The sequence below is a fragment of the Schistocerca cancellata genome, chromosome 2 (genome assembly GCF_023864275.1).
Source record: "Schistocerca cancellata isolate TAMUIC-IGC-003103 chromosome 2, iqSchCanc2.1, whole genome shotgun sequence".
NCBI classification, from domain to species: domain Eukaryota; kingdom Metazoa; phylum Arthropoda; class Insecta; order Orthoptera; family Acrididae; genus Schistocerca; species Schistocerca cancellata.
In genome coordinates, this window is record NC_064627.1 from 1,009,471,346 (window position 1) to 1,009,490,995 (window position 19,650).

The 19,650-nt window shown below is 40.1% G+C and overlaps 1 protein-coding gene across 2 annotated transcripts in view; it reads left to right on the plus strand.

Annotated features, from left to right (window-relative positions):
• The window catches only part of LOC126162975 (protein rhomboid), a 322,344-nt gene extending 303,283 nt beyond the window's left edge, over positions 1-19,061 (plus strand). For both annotated transcript variants that reach the window (XM_049919823.1, XM_049919824.1), the window contains exons 5-8: positions 12,110-12,222; positions 17,584-17,684; positions 17,880-17,934; positions 18,682-19,061. In XM_049919823.1, the coding sequence (XP_049775780.1) occupies positions 12,110-12,222; positions 17,584-17,684; positions 17,880-17,934; positions 18,682-18,923 (511 nt within the window). In that variant the 3' untranslated portion in view covers positions 18,924-19,061. The remainder of the gene's footprint in view (positions 1-12,109; positions 12,223-17,583; positions 17,685-17,879; positions 17,935-18,681) is intronic.
• The last annotated feature ends 589 nt before the right edge of the window (positions 19,062-19,650 follow it).

Below are 19,650 nucleotides of genomic sequence, written 5' to 3' on the forward strand. Positions count from 1 at the left end.
ATTTACAGGCAAACCGTACATACATGCTGTCAACATATCTCTGATACGATTCGTGAGGCCACAGGAAGTTGAGTAAGGAAAGACGGAAACGACTCATAGGAACAACATTTCCCTAAAACATGTGTTGATAAACGCAGTGCTGAGTGAAATGCTGGTAATGTGTAGATTACGACATTGTCAACGTTGCGACACTTTTTTTTCTGTTCTTAAAACAACCACATGATACGCATGTATTTTGGAAGAGTGCGTTGCAAATGCTATATTTCTCTGAGTAACAATTTCTTGAACTACTACTACTACTTCTTTTAACATAATAATAATAATAATAATCTGGCAGCAACAAATCAACAACTCAACCAATTACTATAGATAACAGAAGTATTCAGCAATGATATAAATATGGCATTTGAGACAGACAGATGTAAGAAAAATAGCATAGTCAAGGGAAAACACACTAAACAAGATGATTACATATTGGATAACCACAGCGACTGCATAGAAGCGATGGAAAAAACAGATGCCTATAAATATCTAGGATACAGACAAAATATAGGAATAGATAATACAAATATTAAAGAACTAAAAGAAAAATATAGGCAAAGACTAACAAAAATACTGAAAACAGAATTGACAGCAAGAAACAAGACAAAAGCTATAAATACTTATGCTATACCAATATTGACCTACTCATTTGGAGTAGTGAAATGGAGTAACACAGACCTAGAAGCACTCAGTACACTTACACGTTCACAATGCCACAAATATAGAATACATCACATACATTCAGCAACTGAAAGATTCACATTAAGCAGAAAGGAAGGAGGAAGGGGATTTATCGACATAAAAAACCTACATCATGGACAGGTAGACAATTTAAGAAAATTCTTTCTAGAACGAGCAGAAACTAGCAAAATACTCAAAGCAATCACTCATATAAATACATCGGCTACACCATTGCAATTTCATAACCACTTCTACAACCCTCTAGATCACATAACATCAACAGATACGAAGAAAGTAAATTGGAAAAAGAAAACACTACATGGCAAGCACCCGTATCATCTAACACAGCCACACATCGATCAAGACGCATCCAACACATGGCTAAGAAGAGACAATATATACAGTGAGATGGAACGATTCATGATTGCAATACAGGATCAAACAATAAGCACCAGATATTACAGCAAGCATATTATTAAAGATCCCTATACTGCAACAGATAAATGCAGACTTTGCAAACAACAAATAGAAACAGTAGATCACATCACAAGCGGATGTACAATACTAGCAAATACAGAATACCGCAGAAGACATGACAATGTAGCAAAAATAATACATCAACAGCTTGCCTTACAACATAAACTTATAAAACAACACGTTCCCACATACAAGTATGCACCACAAAATGTACTGGAGAATGATGAATACAAATTATACTGGAACAGAACCATTATAACAGATAAAACACCACCACGTAACAAACCTGACATCGCACTCACCAATAAAAAGAAGAAATTAACACAACTAATCGAAATATCCATACCCAATACAACAAATATACAAAAGAAAACGGGAGAAAAAATTGAAAAATACATCCAACTGGCTGAGGAAGTCAAGGACATGCGGCATGAGGATAAAGTTGACATTATACCAATTATACTATCAACTACAGGAGTCATACCACACAATATCCACCAGTACATCAATGCAATACAGCTACATCCAAACTTATATATACAACTACATAAATCCGTAATTGTTGATACATGTTGCATTTAGGAACTTTCGGGTAATTCAATATAACGTATACCGTACAGTTAAAAGGAAGTCACGCTTGATCAAGGTCCGCGTCACTTTCCGTTTTTGACCAGACATAACGTCTGAGAAAAGAAATAAATAATAATAATAATAATAATAATAATAATAATAATAATAATAATAATAATGTGAAAATCATGTACACTTACTGCCCCATCTTGCTGGAAAATTATCTATGGTTGATATTCTCCTAACTGTGGAGCAATGAAATGTTGCAAAACGTCTATGTAAATGTTAGCGGTAATGGATTTTTCTGCGGAGAAAAACGGTCCAGAAACATAGTTATGCATGAGACCGCACCAAACATTCACGTTTTCGCTGTCTCGCTGTAACTGTACAGTAGCAGGTGGAGACCCTGAACCCCATATACGGACATTATGCCTATTTACCATTCCACTAACATGAAAGGTGGATTCATCGGTAAAGCATATGCGATTTAAGTTATCGTTAGCGCCATCAATCCTGTTGAGAATCTCAGTTGCAAATTCAGCACGTGTCAGCAAATCATTCGGTTGCAAAGCCTGCACGAGTTGCACTTTGTAAGCACGCAACCTAAGCCTTTCATCAAGAATCTTCACCACACTTGCTTGCGGTATTTAAAGTTCACGTGCTGTTTGATTAGTTGATTTAGACGGACTCCGGTGAAACGATTGCCGAACACGATCAACAGTTGCGTCACTCACGTGAGGCCTGCCACTCAGAGGACGATCTTCAACGCTGCCTGTTTCGTTAAACGTTGCATACCATCGCTTTATTGATTTAAGGTCAGGAGGGCTGCATCCGTAAGAAGCCCGAAATTTACGCTGAACACTGATGGGCGATTTCGTTTCGTGAAACCAAACCACACATTGCGCTTTCTCCTGCTTCGACGCCATTTCACCAGCAACTAACGTGACCTAACAGACCGCGTCGGTGTAATGGAGCACTAGCACGATCTTGTAGTCACAACAACTAGTAACACTAACCTATGTAACGGCATCAAATGTAACTTAGTATTATTCTGTTCTAAATTTTTATAATCAGGGCAAGACTTTGTGTTCACCCTGTATTTCTACTGTAATGAATGTAAAATGTTATTACGTTATAGGCACGTACATGTATACGTTTGTTTGTCTTCTGTGTGAGATGCTATTGATAATGGACTTTGTGCCCAAGTATCGTCCTGCCAAGTAAATATTTTTAGAAATAGGAAATTTGTGGGAAGTTCTATGCGACCAAACTGCTGAGGTCATCTGTCACACGCACACGATTCGAACCTCCGACGGGGTGAGTCGCGCGAACCGTGATAAGACGCTCTAAACCGCGCGGCCTAAATGCCTATTTTTACATGCAATGCATGGGTACAGCAAGATGTCTTTTTAATAATAATAATTCAAAAAATTGTTAGAAAAATGAAAAATGTAGCATTTGAAACGCTCTCTTCTGAAAGCACATGGGCGTCACGCAGTCGTTGAAATAACTACAGCAGTAAAAAATTGTCACAACATTGACAATGTCGTAATCTACACATTCAGTATTTCACTAAGCACTGCGTTTACCAATATGTGTCTGAGGGAAATGCTGTTCCTTTGAGTCGTTTCCGTCTTTCCTTATTCAACTTCCTGTGGACTCAAGATTCGTATATATGTACGGTTTGCCTGTAAATTTACGCGTTCACCTGGCTGAAGTGGTACCGGTCAGCACGAAAGCCATGATGATGATGATGATGATGATGATGATGATACTAACTCCCAGTCCCCGGGCAGAGTAATGCGTAGAATATCTTGCCACTTTCGTGACACTCCAGTTTGCAAAAGTGTATGTAATGTACTTGGAGAAAACTCGCCTTCACTGGTTGTAAAACTTTTCTTATTGTTCGTGTAGACTGCTTTAATTTTTTTTAAATGACCATTTTCGTTTCACGATGACCCATCCTCAGATCTGCGTGTATCTGTTACAAGGGTAATACGTCGAGCTTAGCAAAAGTTACATGCTATGCCGCGGAACAAAATTTTACCTTGCCTAACCAGATCTGAGGATGGTTCATGGTGAACCTAAAAAGATTTTTAGAAGATTAAAGGAATCGAGACTGACAGTAAAAACTGTTTTACTTTAGTTTTAATGCTACTTTACTCTCGGAAAGTTAGCTGTGAAATTTGGAAATAGATACTTACAACAATAGAAACGGTTCTTACAAAATGTTTGTGGTGGAGAGAGGGTAGGGGGCGATATCATGTCACCTCCCACCACCCTCCGGATTCGCAGTTGATTCTGAAGAATATCAACAACTATTCCATTCACGTTCTTTTGCCTATCCCATGCATTTTACAAATTAGTACCTAATCCTTTCGTACCACACCTGTGTTCACTATTATAAATAACACAAGAGTTAAAAACCAGTCGTGGTAATCACATTTTAATCTGAAAATCGGTCAAAGCGTACCCGGTTTACGGTAAGCTGGAAGAAATGTGTAGGAGGACCGACTCTGCCTAGGTGGACGAGAGCTCGGGAAACGGACCTGGGCCGGTTATCTGGACATCTGGAGAGGCAGGCGGGGGCGGGATGTTTGCGCGGCCAGATAAGCCGCCGTGGGTGTGTTCCGCGACGCCCCGTGGCCACACAGGCGAGCCCGGCCGGACCGACCCGTCTCCGGTCAAACAGACGAGTCGGAAGTTTGCGCCGCCCCGCCCTCAATGAATATGGAGGCCGGCGCTCTGCTCGCCCAGGGGCGCGTCGCGTCGCGTCGCGGCCCGTCCCACACGAGACACGGGCTGGCGCCAGTTCCCCGTTCGAATCGTCCGAAGTCGCCGCTTCTCGATGGTCCGAGCCATCTGTAGAGCGGTGAGGTTTCGCTTCGGGAGTGCTCAGTTCTTAGAAGACGCTTCGTGCAGCGACAGGTGTCTCGTCGAATGATGATGCGCCGCATACGAGGAGAACTCGGCAAGTGCCATAACCCGATTTGCCAGAAACTTTCCTCAGTGGAAGAGCGGTCAAAATAAACGAACACGTGTCTCGGTTTATCCCTAGGGGTTTTTTTTTTTTGGGGGGGGGGGGGGTGTCAAAAGTTTGCGAGGTACTTTGTGTACATTACCTCGCAATGGCCTCAGAGGAAATGGTGCGTCAATTGTTAGCTATGTAGCTTCTTAATTTTGCGCCCTGTGTTTGAAACGAATTATTACTTTTATTTTTGTTTTTCATATCTATACCTATATCTGTAGAAAATTACTACACCTCATAATCGTTTTTCCATAGAAAGATAAGCTCCACGTGAATTACACTAGTATTTTGTCTTTGAGAATTTCCTTTCCTTCTAACATTGTGTCTACATCTTTCTCGTGTTTGTAGTTACTGGTTTGTTTTCACTTATGTTGATTAACTCTTAAACTGAAACTGATCCAGTGAGACTCAGTTCGCCTGCTGGGAAATCCTCTCTGTTCTGTGTCAAGGAGGAGCAAACTCACCAAGGTAGGCTTCTATTAATAGTCAGCAATTGAGAGGTATATCGAATTTTGTAAACCCTCAGGGAAATGGCAGCAAGGGGAAGGGAGGAACACCAGGTGCATTCATTCAGTGTGTATGTTTGGATGTGTGGGGGCCTCATTCATCTTGTTGGAGAGACTGCTTCGTCAGCCACTGAGGAAACAGGGTGCAACCAACTGTCACATTGGAACAAACAATGCCTGTCGTCCGGGCTCCAGGGTCATATTTGGATCATTCCAGTGACTGGCAGAGAAGGTTGAGAAGACCAGCCTTGCTCACGAAGTTTCAATGAAGCTTACAATTTGCAGCATTGTCACCAAAACTGATCGTGGCCCCCCTGGTTCTGTGCCATGTGGAAGGCTTGAATCAGAGATCGTGGAGGCTCTGTGACTTCCTAGACTTATGCCATCTAAGTGGATCAAGCGTGCACTGCACATCGGAGACTGCTGATCCGGTGGGTGAAAGTGTGTGGGGTGTATACAAATGCTTTTTTTTTTTTTTTTTAAAAAGATCAGACGACGCTCCATTCAGTACATATAACGATAGCTAACGGCGGCAGGGGAAATGTTACTGTAAGATCAAAGAAATGAGCCCTGCTGACGAGAGTATTTAAGTATTGTTGACTGACTACCGTAGCATTCGCAACCAAGTGTCAGAGTTTGAAGTGCTCCTAAAAGCAGTGGACCTCACATAATATTAACAGTAAGTTCAGAAAGCCAGTTAAAACCCAAAATTGATAGCAGTGAATTTTTTTAGGAAAATTTAAGCGTATATCGGAAGGATAGGCTAGCAGGAAACGGAGGTGGCGAACAGTCGCAGTAAAGAATAAACTCTAATCCACTGAGGTAGAAATTGAAGTTACATGCAGGATTGTTGGCACAAGACTCATTATCAAGGGCGGCACAAACATAAACAAACTAACTAACTAACTAACTAACTAACTATTGGATCCTCCCATGTAGCAGCAGACTCACTTCCAGGTGTACCAGAAAACTTCAGAGAATCAGTTAAGACTTTCAGTTCTGTAAGTGGTGGGCGACACGACATTCCGTGAAACAGTACTAAATCCTTCCTCTGGGAATTAACTAGAACACATTGTTCGGAACCCCACTTATGATGGAAATATGTTGGATCTAATAGCAACAAATGAAACAGACCTCTGTAAGAATGTCCACATTAAAAAATGGTATCAGTGACCATGAGGCAGCTGTAGCGGCGATGATTTCCAATGTACAGAGGACAGCTTAAGCAATTAGAAGGATTTATATGTTCAGCAAACTTGATAATGAGGCAGCAGTGTCTCAGTATCTCAATAAGGAACTCGAAGCATATAGCTCTAGAGAGAAGCGTGTAGATTTGTAGAAGCTCCGGTTTAGACGAATAGTTGACCGTGCACTATATACACATTTAAACAGTAGCAAAGTTCATAACGGGAGGGACCCTCCACGGTAGACAGTCACTGTAAAGAAACTGCTGAAGAGACACACACACTAGTGCATAACATGTATAAAAGAAAACATAAGGCTATAGATACAAAGATGCTGAATGGCTGTCAAGAGAGCAGTGTGTGAGACCTTCAGTGACTACCGTACTAGAATATTGACGGAAGATCCTTTACAAAACGCAGAGAAATTCTGGTTGTTTCTATGCGTCCAGTCAAATGAAATGTTTAACTCTGTTTTTAAATGTTCCTTTACAAAGGAAAACCAAAGAATATTGCCCCGCCATAATTCTCGTTCTGCTGAAAATGTAAATGAAATAAATATCAGTGCCAGTGGACCTTTTCTGCTCTCTAATTTTCCGAGAAAATAAATGCGTTTGCATCTCTCGGAACACATCAAATGACGGGAGTATTAAAGATAGCAGTTACAATGTAGTTTGTAATAAAGAATTCAGATAAGGAAATGTCATGATTAGGAATAAAATATTTTCAACATTTATCGAAGATGAATATTGCAGTGAAGTGAATTAAAAGTACATCGTAACGTAAAGGACACAATTGCAAGTAAAAAGACACGAACTAAATGAGTAGTCCATATCAGTGGTCACCACATCTAGCGATCAACTAGCAGCTACGCAAAGCAGTCAATGAAAACATACGAAATCTGTGCAGAATATTTTTCTATTATTTCCTTCTCGAGTTTTTCGTTTTTCCCTGCGCAAGACCATCAATTTTCATAACCAGTTGTAGACACTATGCTTTCTACGATATACTTCTAGTTTATATTTGCCTTGCGCGGTTTTTGTATGTGTATTCTGGCTAATGTCAGGAACTACTATAGGGATTTTGATACGGTTTTCACAGATAGATCTCCTGTTTCAAGAGGAAGATTTATGTGTATAATTTATTACCGCTACGCCAAACAAGCCGCCCGGTAGTAAATATTTTTTGCTACCCGCGCGAAGCCGGGGCAGGAGGCTAGTTATGTATAAATTAGTGGCGCAGATCACCTAGCAGCGATCCTAGCTCTCCAAAATTATGTGGGAGAAACGTTACAAATGCTGAGTAACACCACTATTATGTAGCTAATGCAGTCTTTCGTGCGAGCACTAAAAAAGTAATTATGTTACGACTTTGGTACAAAATGCATTTCACTGGGTAATTTTGGTAAGTAAATGGAGATTCGTAGCAAACTTGTAGCCAAAAAATATGATTATATCATATTTCATAAATAGTACCCAATACCAAAACAAAAAGAAATTGCCCTGCTACTGGTATCATACGTCAGTTTCAGTGGTACATTGTAAGCATAATGGAGTCCTTACATAAATCTCAGCGACAGGCAGCCCTCCTCGTAGCTTCATTGCGTAATATGCATGCTGTAGTATACAGAGAAGTTGCAGCATTAGAAAATTGCAGCGAAATGCAGGAAGATCTGCAGCGGATAGGCACTTGGTGCAGGGAGTGGCAACTGACCCTTAACATAGACAAATGTAATGTATTGCGAATACATAGAAAGAAGGATCCTTTATTGTATGATTATATGATAGCGGAACAAACACTGGTAGCAGTTACTTCTGTAAAGTATCTGGGAGCATGCGTGCGGAACGATTTGAAGTGGATTCATTGGGAGAGTCCTCAGAAAATGTAGTCGATCAACAGAGGAGGTGGCTTACAAAACACTCGTTAGACCTATACTTGAGTATTGCTCATCAGTGTGGGATCCGTACCAGATTGGGTTGACGGAGGAGATAGAGAAGATCCAAAGAAGAGCGGCGCGTTTCGTCACAGGGTTATTTGGTAACCGTGATAGCGTTACGGAGATGTTTAGCAAACTCAAGTGGCAGACTCTGCAAGAGAGGCGCTCTGCATCGCGGTGTAGCTTGCTGTCCAGGTTTCGAGAGGGTGCGTTTCTGGATGAGGTATCGAATATATTGCTTCCCCCTACTTATACCTCCCGAGGAGATCACGGATGTAAAAATAAAATGATCGAGAGGCCCCATGCGGGGAAGTTCGACCGCCGTATTGCAAGTCCTTTTTAGTTGACGCCACTTCGGCGACTTGCGAATCAATGATGATGAAGAACACACAACACCCAGTCATCACGAGTTAGAGAAAATCCGTGACCCCGCCGGGAATCGAACCCGTAACACGGATGTAAAATTAGAGATCCGAGTGCGCTCGGAGGCTTTCCGGCAGTCGTTCTTCGCGCGAACCATAGGCGACTGGAACAGGAAAGGGAGGTAATGACAGTGGCACATAAAGTGCCCTCCGCCACACACCGTTGGGTGACTTGGGGAGTATAAATGTAGACGTAGAATATTAGATGTACTGGTAGTTACTGTCCAAAACAGGTGTCGCAAAAGTTTTTGCTCAAGACTCGCATATGTTCCGACCTTCTTATTAATTTTTAACCTACATAAAGTAGTATGTTGTAAGCCCCCAATAGTCCAGCTACAGTGTGTAGCAACAGCGACATTGTTAGCTTTGTGTAGTAGTTTCATTTAATTGAAGCTGGTTTCGGGGATACAACAGACCATCTTCAGGGCCCTCTGCAGCATAGGACAATAACGCTTTTTCAGCGGGCATAACACCGTACCTCTAATAAAATGAGCACAAACCACCGGCGTCAGCTGAACTTTTCATTCATAATGCCTCTGGTTGCAGTATAAACGAAAAGCTCCGCGTACGACGGCGGTTTCTGCTTCTTTTATCAGAGATACAGTGATTATGCCCGCCGAAAGCGTCATTGCCTTGTGTTTCAAAGGTGCCTGAAGATGGCGGATTGTATCTCCGAAACCGTTCGCAATTAAATACAACTAATACAGACAGCTGATAATGTTGTTTGTGCTTCAAGATAAATAAAACAGCTGCTGCCCCATTATCCATTAGAAGATGGATGAACGGAAATTACAGCACGGGCGCGGTAATTTGTCGCCCCCCTCCCCCCATAAGTACTGATCGTTAAAAGTCGGCGCTATTCGGAATACACAGTGTCGACTTCCGTCTGTTTCAGATTTTTACAAACCTCAGCGATCTAAAGGCAATGATACTATTATTGCGTGGTGATTTGTGTTTGTTTCACTGTGTGTCCGAATTAGTTTGGTGTCTAATAGTATTTGTACTTCTATTTAATTCACTGCTGAATATGAGACAGCATCTCAAAAGTTTGATAAATCTTTCCAATGCCAGTTTTCTCCTGCTTACTGCATTACAACAGCCTTAATTAATTCAGTCTTCCTTGCTACACAGAAGTACCGTATTTGAAGGTGACCGTAGTGCGAACTGGCGAATCTACGTTACTTCCTTGTCAAAATTCGTACTCCAGTAGCTTATCGGTACTAGTCGCGCACGCCCGTGAGTTGTAAATAATTTTCTGTAAGTACTTCTGTTACTGGGCAGAAAACCTATATTCTTAAGAAGGGCTTGACGATAGTTTGCGTTTTGGATTCGGCTGATATTTTCTAGATGCGACATTGCAAAATCCGGCTGAGAATCGCGGGTCGCGTGAATACTTGATCACGGTCGCATGCGGCCCGATGGCCAATGTCTGACGATTATTGGTCTAAAATGTCTTCATTAAAAGTGAGACGCAGGCGTTAAATTTTCGCGCTGTAATTGCACGCAGACGGCAGCGCTGTAAAGCAAAGGCCGGCTCAACTCTGTGTGGGCGGGCCGGTTGACAACTCGCAGGCTCTTTCCGGGCTATTTTGTTACATAATTTATTCTTTGTTTTACTTTCATTTCGTTCTTGGAATTTGATTGCAACATCTTACGTTATTTTAGTTTTATTTAAATTGTCCATGATATGTTCTTGTGTTTAGTGTCGTAGCAGCTAATTTCTAAATCTAAATAAAAGTTTTCCAGGAAGTTCGTGCAGTATATGTAGTGATTTTGTCATTCCATCTGTTTTCTTAATCTAGTTCGCGATTGATTGTTATAATACATCTGGCAGCATATCTGTAATCTACACTACATATTATAACTTCATAAATGCCGCCTCCCCCCTCCCTCCACGTTGTTCTGTCTGTCTGCAAAGGCAAAATTTCAGTAACTATTGTAAGACTTTTGGTATGGTTTGCTGTACTATGTGACTCATTTACGAGGGAAGTTGGTATATATAATTTACCATCACTGTGACTGTCAAGTTATCCAGCCGTAGTTACTTGGTGATAGCTGTGTGAAGTCAGGGTGGGTTGCAAGTATTATTTAAAGGCTTAAGTGTATGAAAGTTTGTGCCTTACTGGTCATAAGTCCTATTACTCTTATTGTTTCTAACTACACTTGTCACCTAATTGTGTTAGGGATGTTCAGTGGTCTTGTCAAAATTTAGTAATAATCCTTTCAGATATTTTAATAACTGATTTTTCAGAAAGGGGACTGGTTCTATATTTTATTCCTCTTCTTTTATGGATGTGAAAAGAACATTTTGACTACTTTCTGACAAATTTACCAAGACCCAAAATAAAGCAATATGTTTAACCATGTCTGGTTGCTTGAAATTACATGTGACTATTTTCTGATTAAGTTTTTATAGGTCTTCACTGTGTGTCTTGAAAATTATTCGTAATGGACTTAAATAATAGTTTACATTATGATTGTAGAGAAATTTGTGTTCTTGGTGTCAGTGGGCAGTGCTTTGAGTCAGGATAACAATGCAGCTGGAATGAATTTGCTTCATTCCTAGTCGGTTTGGGAAGGAATATACTTTTTAATGAGGAGTCTAAACCGTTTTCGCATTCACTGGCAGAGAGTGCCGGCCGGAGTGGCTGTGCGGTTCTAGGCGCTGCAGTCTGGAGCAGAGCGACCGCTACGGTCACAGGTTCGAATCCTGCCTTGGGCATGGATGTGTGTGATGTCCATAGGTTAGTTAGGTTTAATTAGTTCTAAGTTCTAGGCGACTGATGACCTCAGAAGTTAAGACGCTTAGTGCTCAGAGCCATTTGAACCATTTGACAGAGAGAGTGTTAAAGATGAATGGAACATTAAGTGCCACCAAAAGAAACAGATATAAACTTTCAGTGCTCTCATCTTCATCTAACTGTGCCTGTTGATTTAAAGAGTCGCCATTTATTGTAGTAGTATTTGTGGTGTTAAGCCATAGAATCTTGCACCAAAGCTGTACGTGCTTTATTGATGTACAAGAGAGGGGGCTAAATTTCTTATGAAGCTTGTCCTTTGTTTCAGCACATAAGAAACGAGTTTTTTGTATCTTTCCAAATTAGCTTTGCTAGTTGTTCTCTTTGCCTTATTACTTGTTATTCCAAATGAGATTAATGATTTTCTTTGACTGTTATGTTGTTATGAACAAAACAATGATGGTCATTTACTCACTTATTTACTGTAAGACACTGAAATAAAAATCTTACTTTTGTTTACTGTTTCAGATGGCTGCACTTAATATTTAACCTCCTCGTGCAAGTTCTTGTCGGTCTGCCATTAGAGATGGTTCATGGATCCTTGAGGATAGGGGCAGTATACATGGCAGGTGTTCTAGCAGGTAAGTTGCAGTGCCTAAAGAAATTGTATTAAAATTGCTAGACACATTAAGCACCTTTTTCAATATTAGTAATATACTAATAGTAGTAATTATGTTATTTTCTGTTAACTGAGTCATTATTAAAAGTAAAATGTAGAATAGATCTTACTTATGCATAATGTTTCTGGGTTGGGTGCAGGGTTTGAGGGGGAGGGGGGGGAAAGAGTATATAAATAATATATACAGGCTCATCAGAAACAAAGTGCTTGTTGTGGTAGAGGGCCAGCACTAAAACATGTCCGTGGTTCTCACCACCCACCTGGCCTCAATTTACGTTAATTCCTTCTGTCTCAGCATTTATTCATAGTAAATACTCCTTTATTCACTACATTTTTAGTTTTCTACATCTTTCGTTTTCTGACGTATATTTTTTGATGCCCCCTTCCCACCTCTGTTACATACAATGCATTTAGCATTTCACTCGTATTAACTCGTGCATGACGTTTTAGTAGTAATCTCTGTCGTGCATATCATCCTGTCTTCCAGCTTTAAGCTGTCAGGTTTTCAAATCTCATTCAGTGCAGTCCCCAACAATCAGCCTTTCCTTCTCATCCCGTCCGGTAAGCTTCCCCTGATGTGGGATTCCGGGTGACTGTGCCCCTTTCCCTAAACCACTCCAGTGCTTTTCCTTCACCCTTCCTGCTTCCCCTTCAACTCTTCTGGGATTGTTGTACAAGTAATGACATTGTAGATTATGGATAGACCAGCAGCAATACAAAGCAAAGCATTGTTACAGGATACTGTACTTAAAGACGAATTATTTTTAACTCTTCTGTCTCTGGAAACTAAAGGCAGGAATCTGTAAAAGGTATACTGTGCAAGAAAGGTGGCGAAAAATAGAGGTAGTAACCCCATATTTTAAATAAAACACAAGAGTAAACAAAATGCATATATAAATAAAATGCAAACAGTAACTTAAGAGTTACTGTTTGCATATATATATATATATATATATATATATATATATATATATATATATATATATATATAAACAAAGATGATGTGACTTACCAAATGAAAGTGCTGGCAGGTCGACAGACACACAAACATACACACAAAATTCAAGCTTTCGCAACAAACTGTTGCCTCATCAGGAAAGAGGGAAGGAGAGGGAAAGACGAAAGGATGTGGGTTTTAAGGGAGAGGGTAAGGAGTCATTCCAGTCCCGGGAGCGGAAAGACTTACCTTATGGGGAAAAAAGGACGGGTATACACTCTCTCTCTCTCTCTCTCTCTCTCTCTCTCTCTCTCTCTCTCTCTCTCTCTCTCTCTCTCTCTCACACACACACACACACACACACACACACACACACACAAGCAGACATATTTAAAGACCATATTTTAAATATGTCTGCTTGTGTCTGTAGATGTGTGTGTGTGTGTGTGTGTGTGTGTGTGTGTGTGTTTTTAGCAGTCTCTTTGTTGTACCTGTATGTGACTCAGACTCTCCTCTATATGGTGAACAATTGAATTTTTATTTATGCAGATTTATCCTTTGTTCATGCTACTAGTTTCGGTCCTGCAACCCCATTTCAAAGTAACGATTCCATAGTTTGCCTACAAGCACTGGGCGATAACAGAGTATAGCCTGGTGGCTTGGCTTGTGCCAGGAATGATCGCTTGCAAATTGGACTAAAGCCTGGAAATTAGTACCGAGAATGAAAGAGATAGATGTTGTTATTGTTGTTGTTGTTGTTGTTGTTGTTGTTGTTGTTGTGGTCTTCAGTCCTGAGACTGGTTTGATGCAGCTCTCCATGTTACCCTATCCTGTGCAAGCTTCTTCATCTCCCAGTACCTACTGCAACCTACATCCTTCTGAATCTGCTTAGTGTATTCATCTCTTGGTCTCCCCCTACGATTTTTACCCTCCACGCTGCCGTCCAATACTAAATTGGTGATCCCCTTGATGCCTCGGAACATGTCCTACCAACCGATCCCTTCTTCTGGTCAAGTTGTGCCACAAACTTCTCTTCTCCCCAATCCTATTCAATACTTCCTCATTAGTTATGTGATCTACCCATCTAATCTTCAGCATTCTTCTGTAGCACCACATTTTGAAAGCTTCTATTCTCTTCTTGTCCAAACTATTTACCGTCCATGTTTCACTTCCATACATGGCTACACTCCATACAAGTACTTTCAGAAATGACTTCCTGACACTTAAATCTGTACTCGATGTTAACAAATTTCTCTTCTTCAGAAACGTTTTCCTTGCCATTGCTAGTCTACATTTTATATCCTCTCTACTTCGACCATTATCAGTTATTTTGCTCCCCAAATAGCAAAACTCCTTTACTACTGTAAGTGTCTCATTTCCTAATCTAATACCTTCAACATCACCCGACTTAATTCGACTACATTCCATTATCCTCATTTTGCTTTTGTTGATGTTCATCTTATATCCTCCTTTCAAGACACTGTCCATTCCGTTCAACTGCTCTTTCAAGTCCTTTGCTGTCACTGACAGAATTACAGTGTCATTGGCGAACCTCAAAGTTTTTATTTCTTCTCCATGGATTTTAATACCTACTCCGAATTTTTGTTTTGTTTCCTTTACTGCTTGCTCAATATACAGATCGAATAACATTGGGGAGAGGCTACAGCCCTGTCTCACTCCCTTCCCAACCACTGCTTCCCTTTCGTGCCCCTCGACTCTTATAACTGCCATCTGGTTTTTGTACAAATTGTAAATAGCCTTTCGCTCCCTGTATTTTACCCCTGCCACCTTTAGAATTTGAAAGAGAGTATTCCAGTCAACATTGTCAAAAGCTTTCTCTAAGTCTACAAATGCTAGAAACGTAGGTTTGCCTTTCCTTAATCTTTCTTCTAAGATAAGTCGTAAGGTCAGTATTGCCTCAAGTGTTCCAGTATTTCTACGGAATCCAAACTGATTTTCCCCGAGATCGGCTTCTACTAGTTTTTCCATTCGTCTGTGAAGAATTCGTGTTAGTATTTTGCAGCTGTGGCTTATTAAACTGATTGTTCGGTAATTCTCACATCTGTCAACACCAGCTTTCTTTGGGATTGGAATTATTATATTCTTCTTGAAGTCTGAGGGTATTTCGCCTGTTTCATACGTCTTGCTCACCAGATGGTAGAGTTTTGTCAGGACTGGCTCTCCCAAGGCCGTCGGTAGTTCGAATGGAATGTTGTCTACTCCGGGGGCCTTGTTTAGACTCAGGTCTTTCAGTGCTCTGTCAAACTCTTCACGCAGTATCGCATCTCCCATTTCATCTTCATCTACATCCTCTTCCATTTCCATAATATTGTCCTCAAGTACATCGCCCTTGTATAGACCCTCTATATACTCCTTCCACCTTTCAGCTTTCCCTTCTTTGCTTAGAACTGGGTTTCCATCTGAGCTCTTGATGCTCATACAAGTGGTTCTCTTACCTCCAAAGGTCTCTTTAATTTTCCTGTAGGCAGTATCTATCTTACCCCTAGTGAGATAAGCCTCTACATCCTTACATTTGTCCTCTTGCCATCCATGCTTAGCCATTTTGCACTTCCTGTTGATCTCATTTTTGAGACGTTTGTATTCCTTTTTGCCTGCTTCATTTACTGAGTTTTTATATTTTCTCCTTTCATCAATTAAATTCAATATTTCTTCTGTTACCCAAGGATTTCTACTAGCCCTCGTCTTTTTATCTACTTGATCCTCTGCTGCCTTCACTACTTCATCCCTCAGAGCTACCCATTCTTCTTCTACTGTATTTCTTTCCCCCATTCCTGTCAATTGTTCCCTTATGCTCTCCCTGAAACTCTGTACAACCTCTGGTTCTTCCAGTTTGTCCAGGTCCCATCTCCTTAAATTCCCACCTTTTTGCAGTTTCTTCAGTTTTAATCTACAGGTCATAACCAATAGATTGTGGTCAGAGTCCACATCTACCCCTGGAAATGTCTTAACAATTTAAAACCTGGTTCCTAAATCTCTGTCTTACCATTATATAATCTATCTGATACCTTTTAGTGTCTCCAGGGTTCTTCCATGTATACAACCTTCTATCATGATTCTTAAACCAAGTGTTAGCTATGATTAAGTTATGCTCTGTGCAAAATTCTACCAGACGGCTTCCTCTTTCATTTCTTAGCCCCAATCCATATTCACCTACTATGTTTCCTTCTCTCCATTTTCCTACACTCGAATTCCAGTCACCCATGACTATTAAATTTTCGTCTCCCTTCACTACCTGAATAATTTCTTTTATTCATCATACATTTCTTCAATTTCTTCTTCATCTGCAGAGCTAGTTGGCATATAAACTTAACTACAGTAGTAGGCGTGGGCTTTGTATCTATCTTGGCCACAATAATGCGTTCACTATGCTGTTTGTAGTAGCTTACCCACATTCCTATTTTCCTATTCATTATTAAACCTACTCCTGCATTACCCCTATTTGACTTCGTGTTTATAACCCTGTAGTCACCTGACCAGAAGTCTTGTTCCTCCTGCCACCGAACTTCACTAATTCCCACTATATCTAACTTTAACCTATCCATTTCCCTTTTTAAGTTTTCTAACCTACCTGCCCGATTAAGGGATCTGACATTCCATGCTCCGATCCGTAGAACGCCAGTTTTCTTTCTCCTGATAACGACATCCTCTTGAGTAGTCCCCGCCCGGAGATCCGAATGGGGGACTATTTTACGTCCGGAATATTTTACCCAAGAGGACGCCATCATCATTTAATCATACAGTAAAGCTGCATACCCTCGGGAAAAATTACGGCTGTAGTTTCCCCTTGCTTTCAGCCGTTCGCACTACCAGCACAGCAAGGCTGTTTTGGTTATTGTTACAAGGCCAGATCAGTCAATCATCCAGACTGTTGCCCTTGCAACTACTGAAAACGCTGCTGCCCCTCTTCAGGAACCACACGTTTGTCTGGCCTCTCAACAGATACCCCTCCGTTGTGGTTGTACCTATGGTACGGCTATCTGTATCGCTGAGGCACGCAAGCCTCCCCACCAACGGCAAGGTCCATGGTTCATGGGGGGGAAGGATAGATAGATGATATAAAAAACAGTGGAACATCTATTTCCAAAACAAATAATTCCATATCACTTAGATTTCCCCTATATTTAGCTTCATTTTACTTAAATTGTGATGTAAAGCAAAGGAGCTACATTACCTTCACTGGGTAACTATGCATAGTTAAGGAGAATGATGTTACTTGATATGCAAAACAGTAATCAGTGATGTTACTTTCTCATTTGTTGCCTAGTACTAAGTCCTTTGTTTAATACAAGCATTAAGCTTCAATAATATTTTTAGATTTAAGCAATATTTTCCCAGTGTCCTCATTTGTCATTTATTGTCCTTCAGGTTCACTAGGCACATCAGTGTTCGACCCTGATGTGTACCTTGTGGGAGCATCAGGCGGTGTATATGCACTGTTAGCAGCTCATCTTGCCAATGTACTCCTGGTAATAACACTTGCCATACAAAATATATTTTTGGAAATACTTAAATATTCATGTACTTGTAAAGTGATAGACCACATGTAGCTAATTTCAGTTGTCTGTAGCAACGCATTTTCCAATTCATTGCACCAATTTTGTTAACAATGTTGCCAATTGTTTTTTATGTTACTAATAGTTTGTTTTTTTACATTTTTTCAGAACTACAATAATATGGAGTTCGGAATTGTTAGATTAATTGGAATATTTTTTGTTGGTAAGTATTAGATGATATTGTACATGTAATGCACAAATATTGAGGAATGAATTAAGTGCATTCAGTAGAACAGAATATTAACTTTATCTTTATATACATGCACACGCGCGCACACACACACACACACACACACACACACACACACACACACACACACACACACACACACACACTTTCAGTGTAATTAATTGCGTATTGTTAAAGTTTAAATCTTCCCCTCAGTATTTTTTGCGTTACCAGGAAAGGTACGGAGGATGAGATGCATGTTAACAGTGGGAGAGACTGCAGGTTCTGAAGTCAGTAATCTTGTAAATCTGAAACTTCTCTTTCACTCTGGTGCTTCTTTTATTTGGTTGGAATATATTGCTTCAGCATTTCAGATACTGTGACTTTCAGATTTTAAATATTCTGGAATTTCTTATGGTATCTTAAAGGGTTTCTTACTATGTCCAAGAGAGATTCATATTTGCCTGCTCGCATATAAGTAAAAGTTCTTGATTTTTATATGAAAGATAAGTTTATTGAACTGCCACTCATAATTATTTATGGCTGCCATGGCTATTTGGTGAACAACCAGTAATTACATATAAATAGTGATTTCTTTTAATGAAAATGTTCCAAGAACTATGTTCCTCATAGAACCATGTTGTTACTGAGCCAAATATTACATATGCCCCTAAATAAAAATACCTTCCCCACAAAAGATGGGCGAACAAAATTGTAATAAATATTTTTCTCTTGTTTCAGCAAGTGCTGATGTTGGATTTGCTGTTTATGATCGTTACGCTGCTGAAACGTTGGCACCACCTGTGTCTTATGTGGCACACTTAACGGGAGCTCTAGCTGGCCTAACAATTGGACTCTTAGTCCTGAAAAACTTTGAGCAGAAACTCCACGAACAGCTTATGTGGTGGGTGGCGCTCGGCGTGTATGCGGCATGCACGTTGTTCGCCATCCTTTTCAATGTGTTCAATCCTAGTTATCCGTGAGCAGATGTGACACTCCTGCCCTTTAGAAGTCTCAGGAATTACTTTAACAGAAAAGAATTTGACAGTGACAGCTGTGGAAAAAAAAAAAACTTTGCTTGCGTAGATGTACCGTGTGCATCATTACTGTGGGAATGGACACTTCAAGACTGATAGTGAAGCAAATGGCTCATTTGATTTGTTAATAATGTGTTACATTAATGTTTATTCATATTCTGCATCCTAAAAGTGATGTGATTGTATGAGGACAAGAAACTGTTAACTTATTGTTACTTTTTTAATTTCTGATGTTCGGGGACAGTGTTAGTTTTATACATTCTGAGTGAAAGTGATGATTGATGCTAGTCAGAAAAGAGGACTATCAAGAGGGAAAGCAGGAGTAAGGAATGTGAAACTCCATTAATTCTGTTTGATAGTTTGTTTTTGCCTTTATTGATATATCTGGAGCCTTAAATAAAATGACTGATATTCAAAGCAAATGGCTCTTCAGCAGTGATAACTACCTCATAGCTAGACTTAATCTTCAAGTATCTGTTACATTTTGTAGGTAATATATTATTTTCTTTATGTAATTCCATATGCCCAGTGGCAAAATAAATATCTAAGGCTCCAGGTATAACTATGTCTCTCGTGTATTAATTTTTGTTACTTGGAAAAGTGCTGAAAGTAATTTATATTGATGGAATTTTGGAGTTTAATACTCTTAAGGCGAAATAACACTATAATTTAT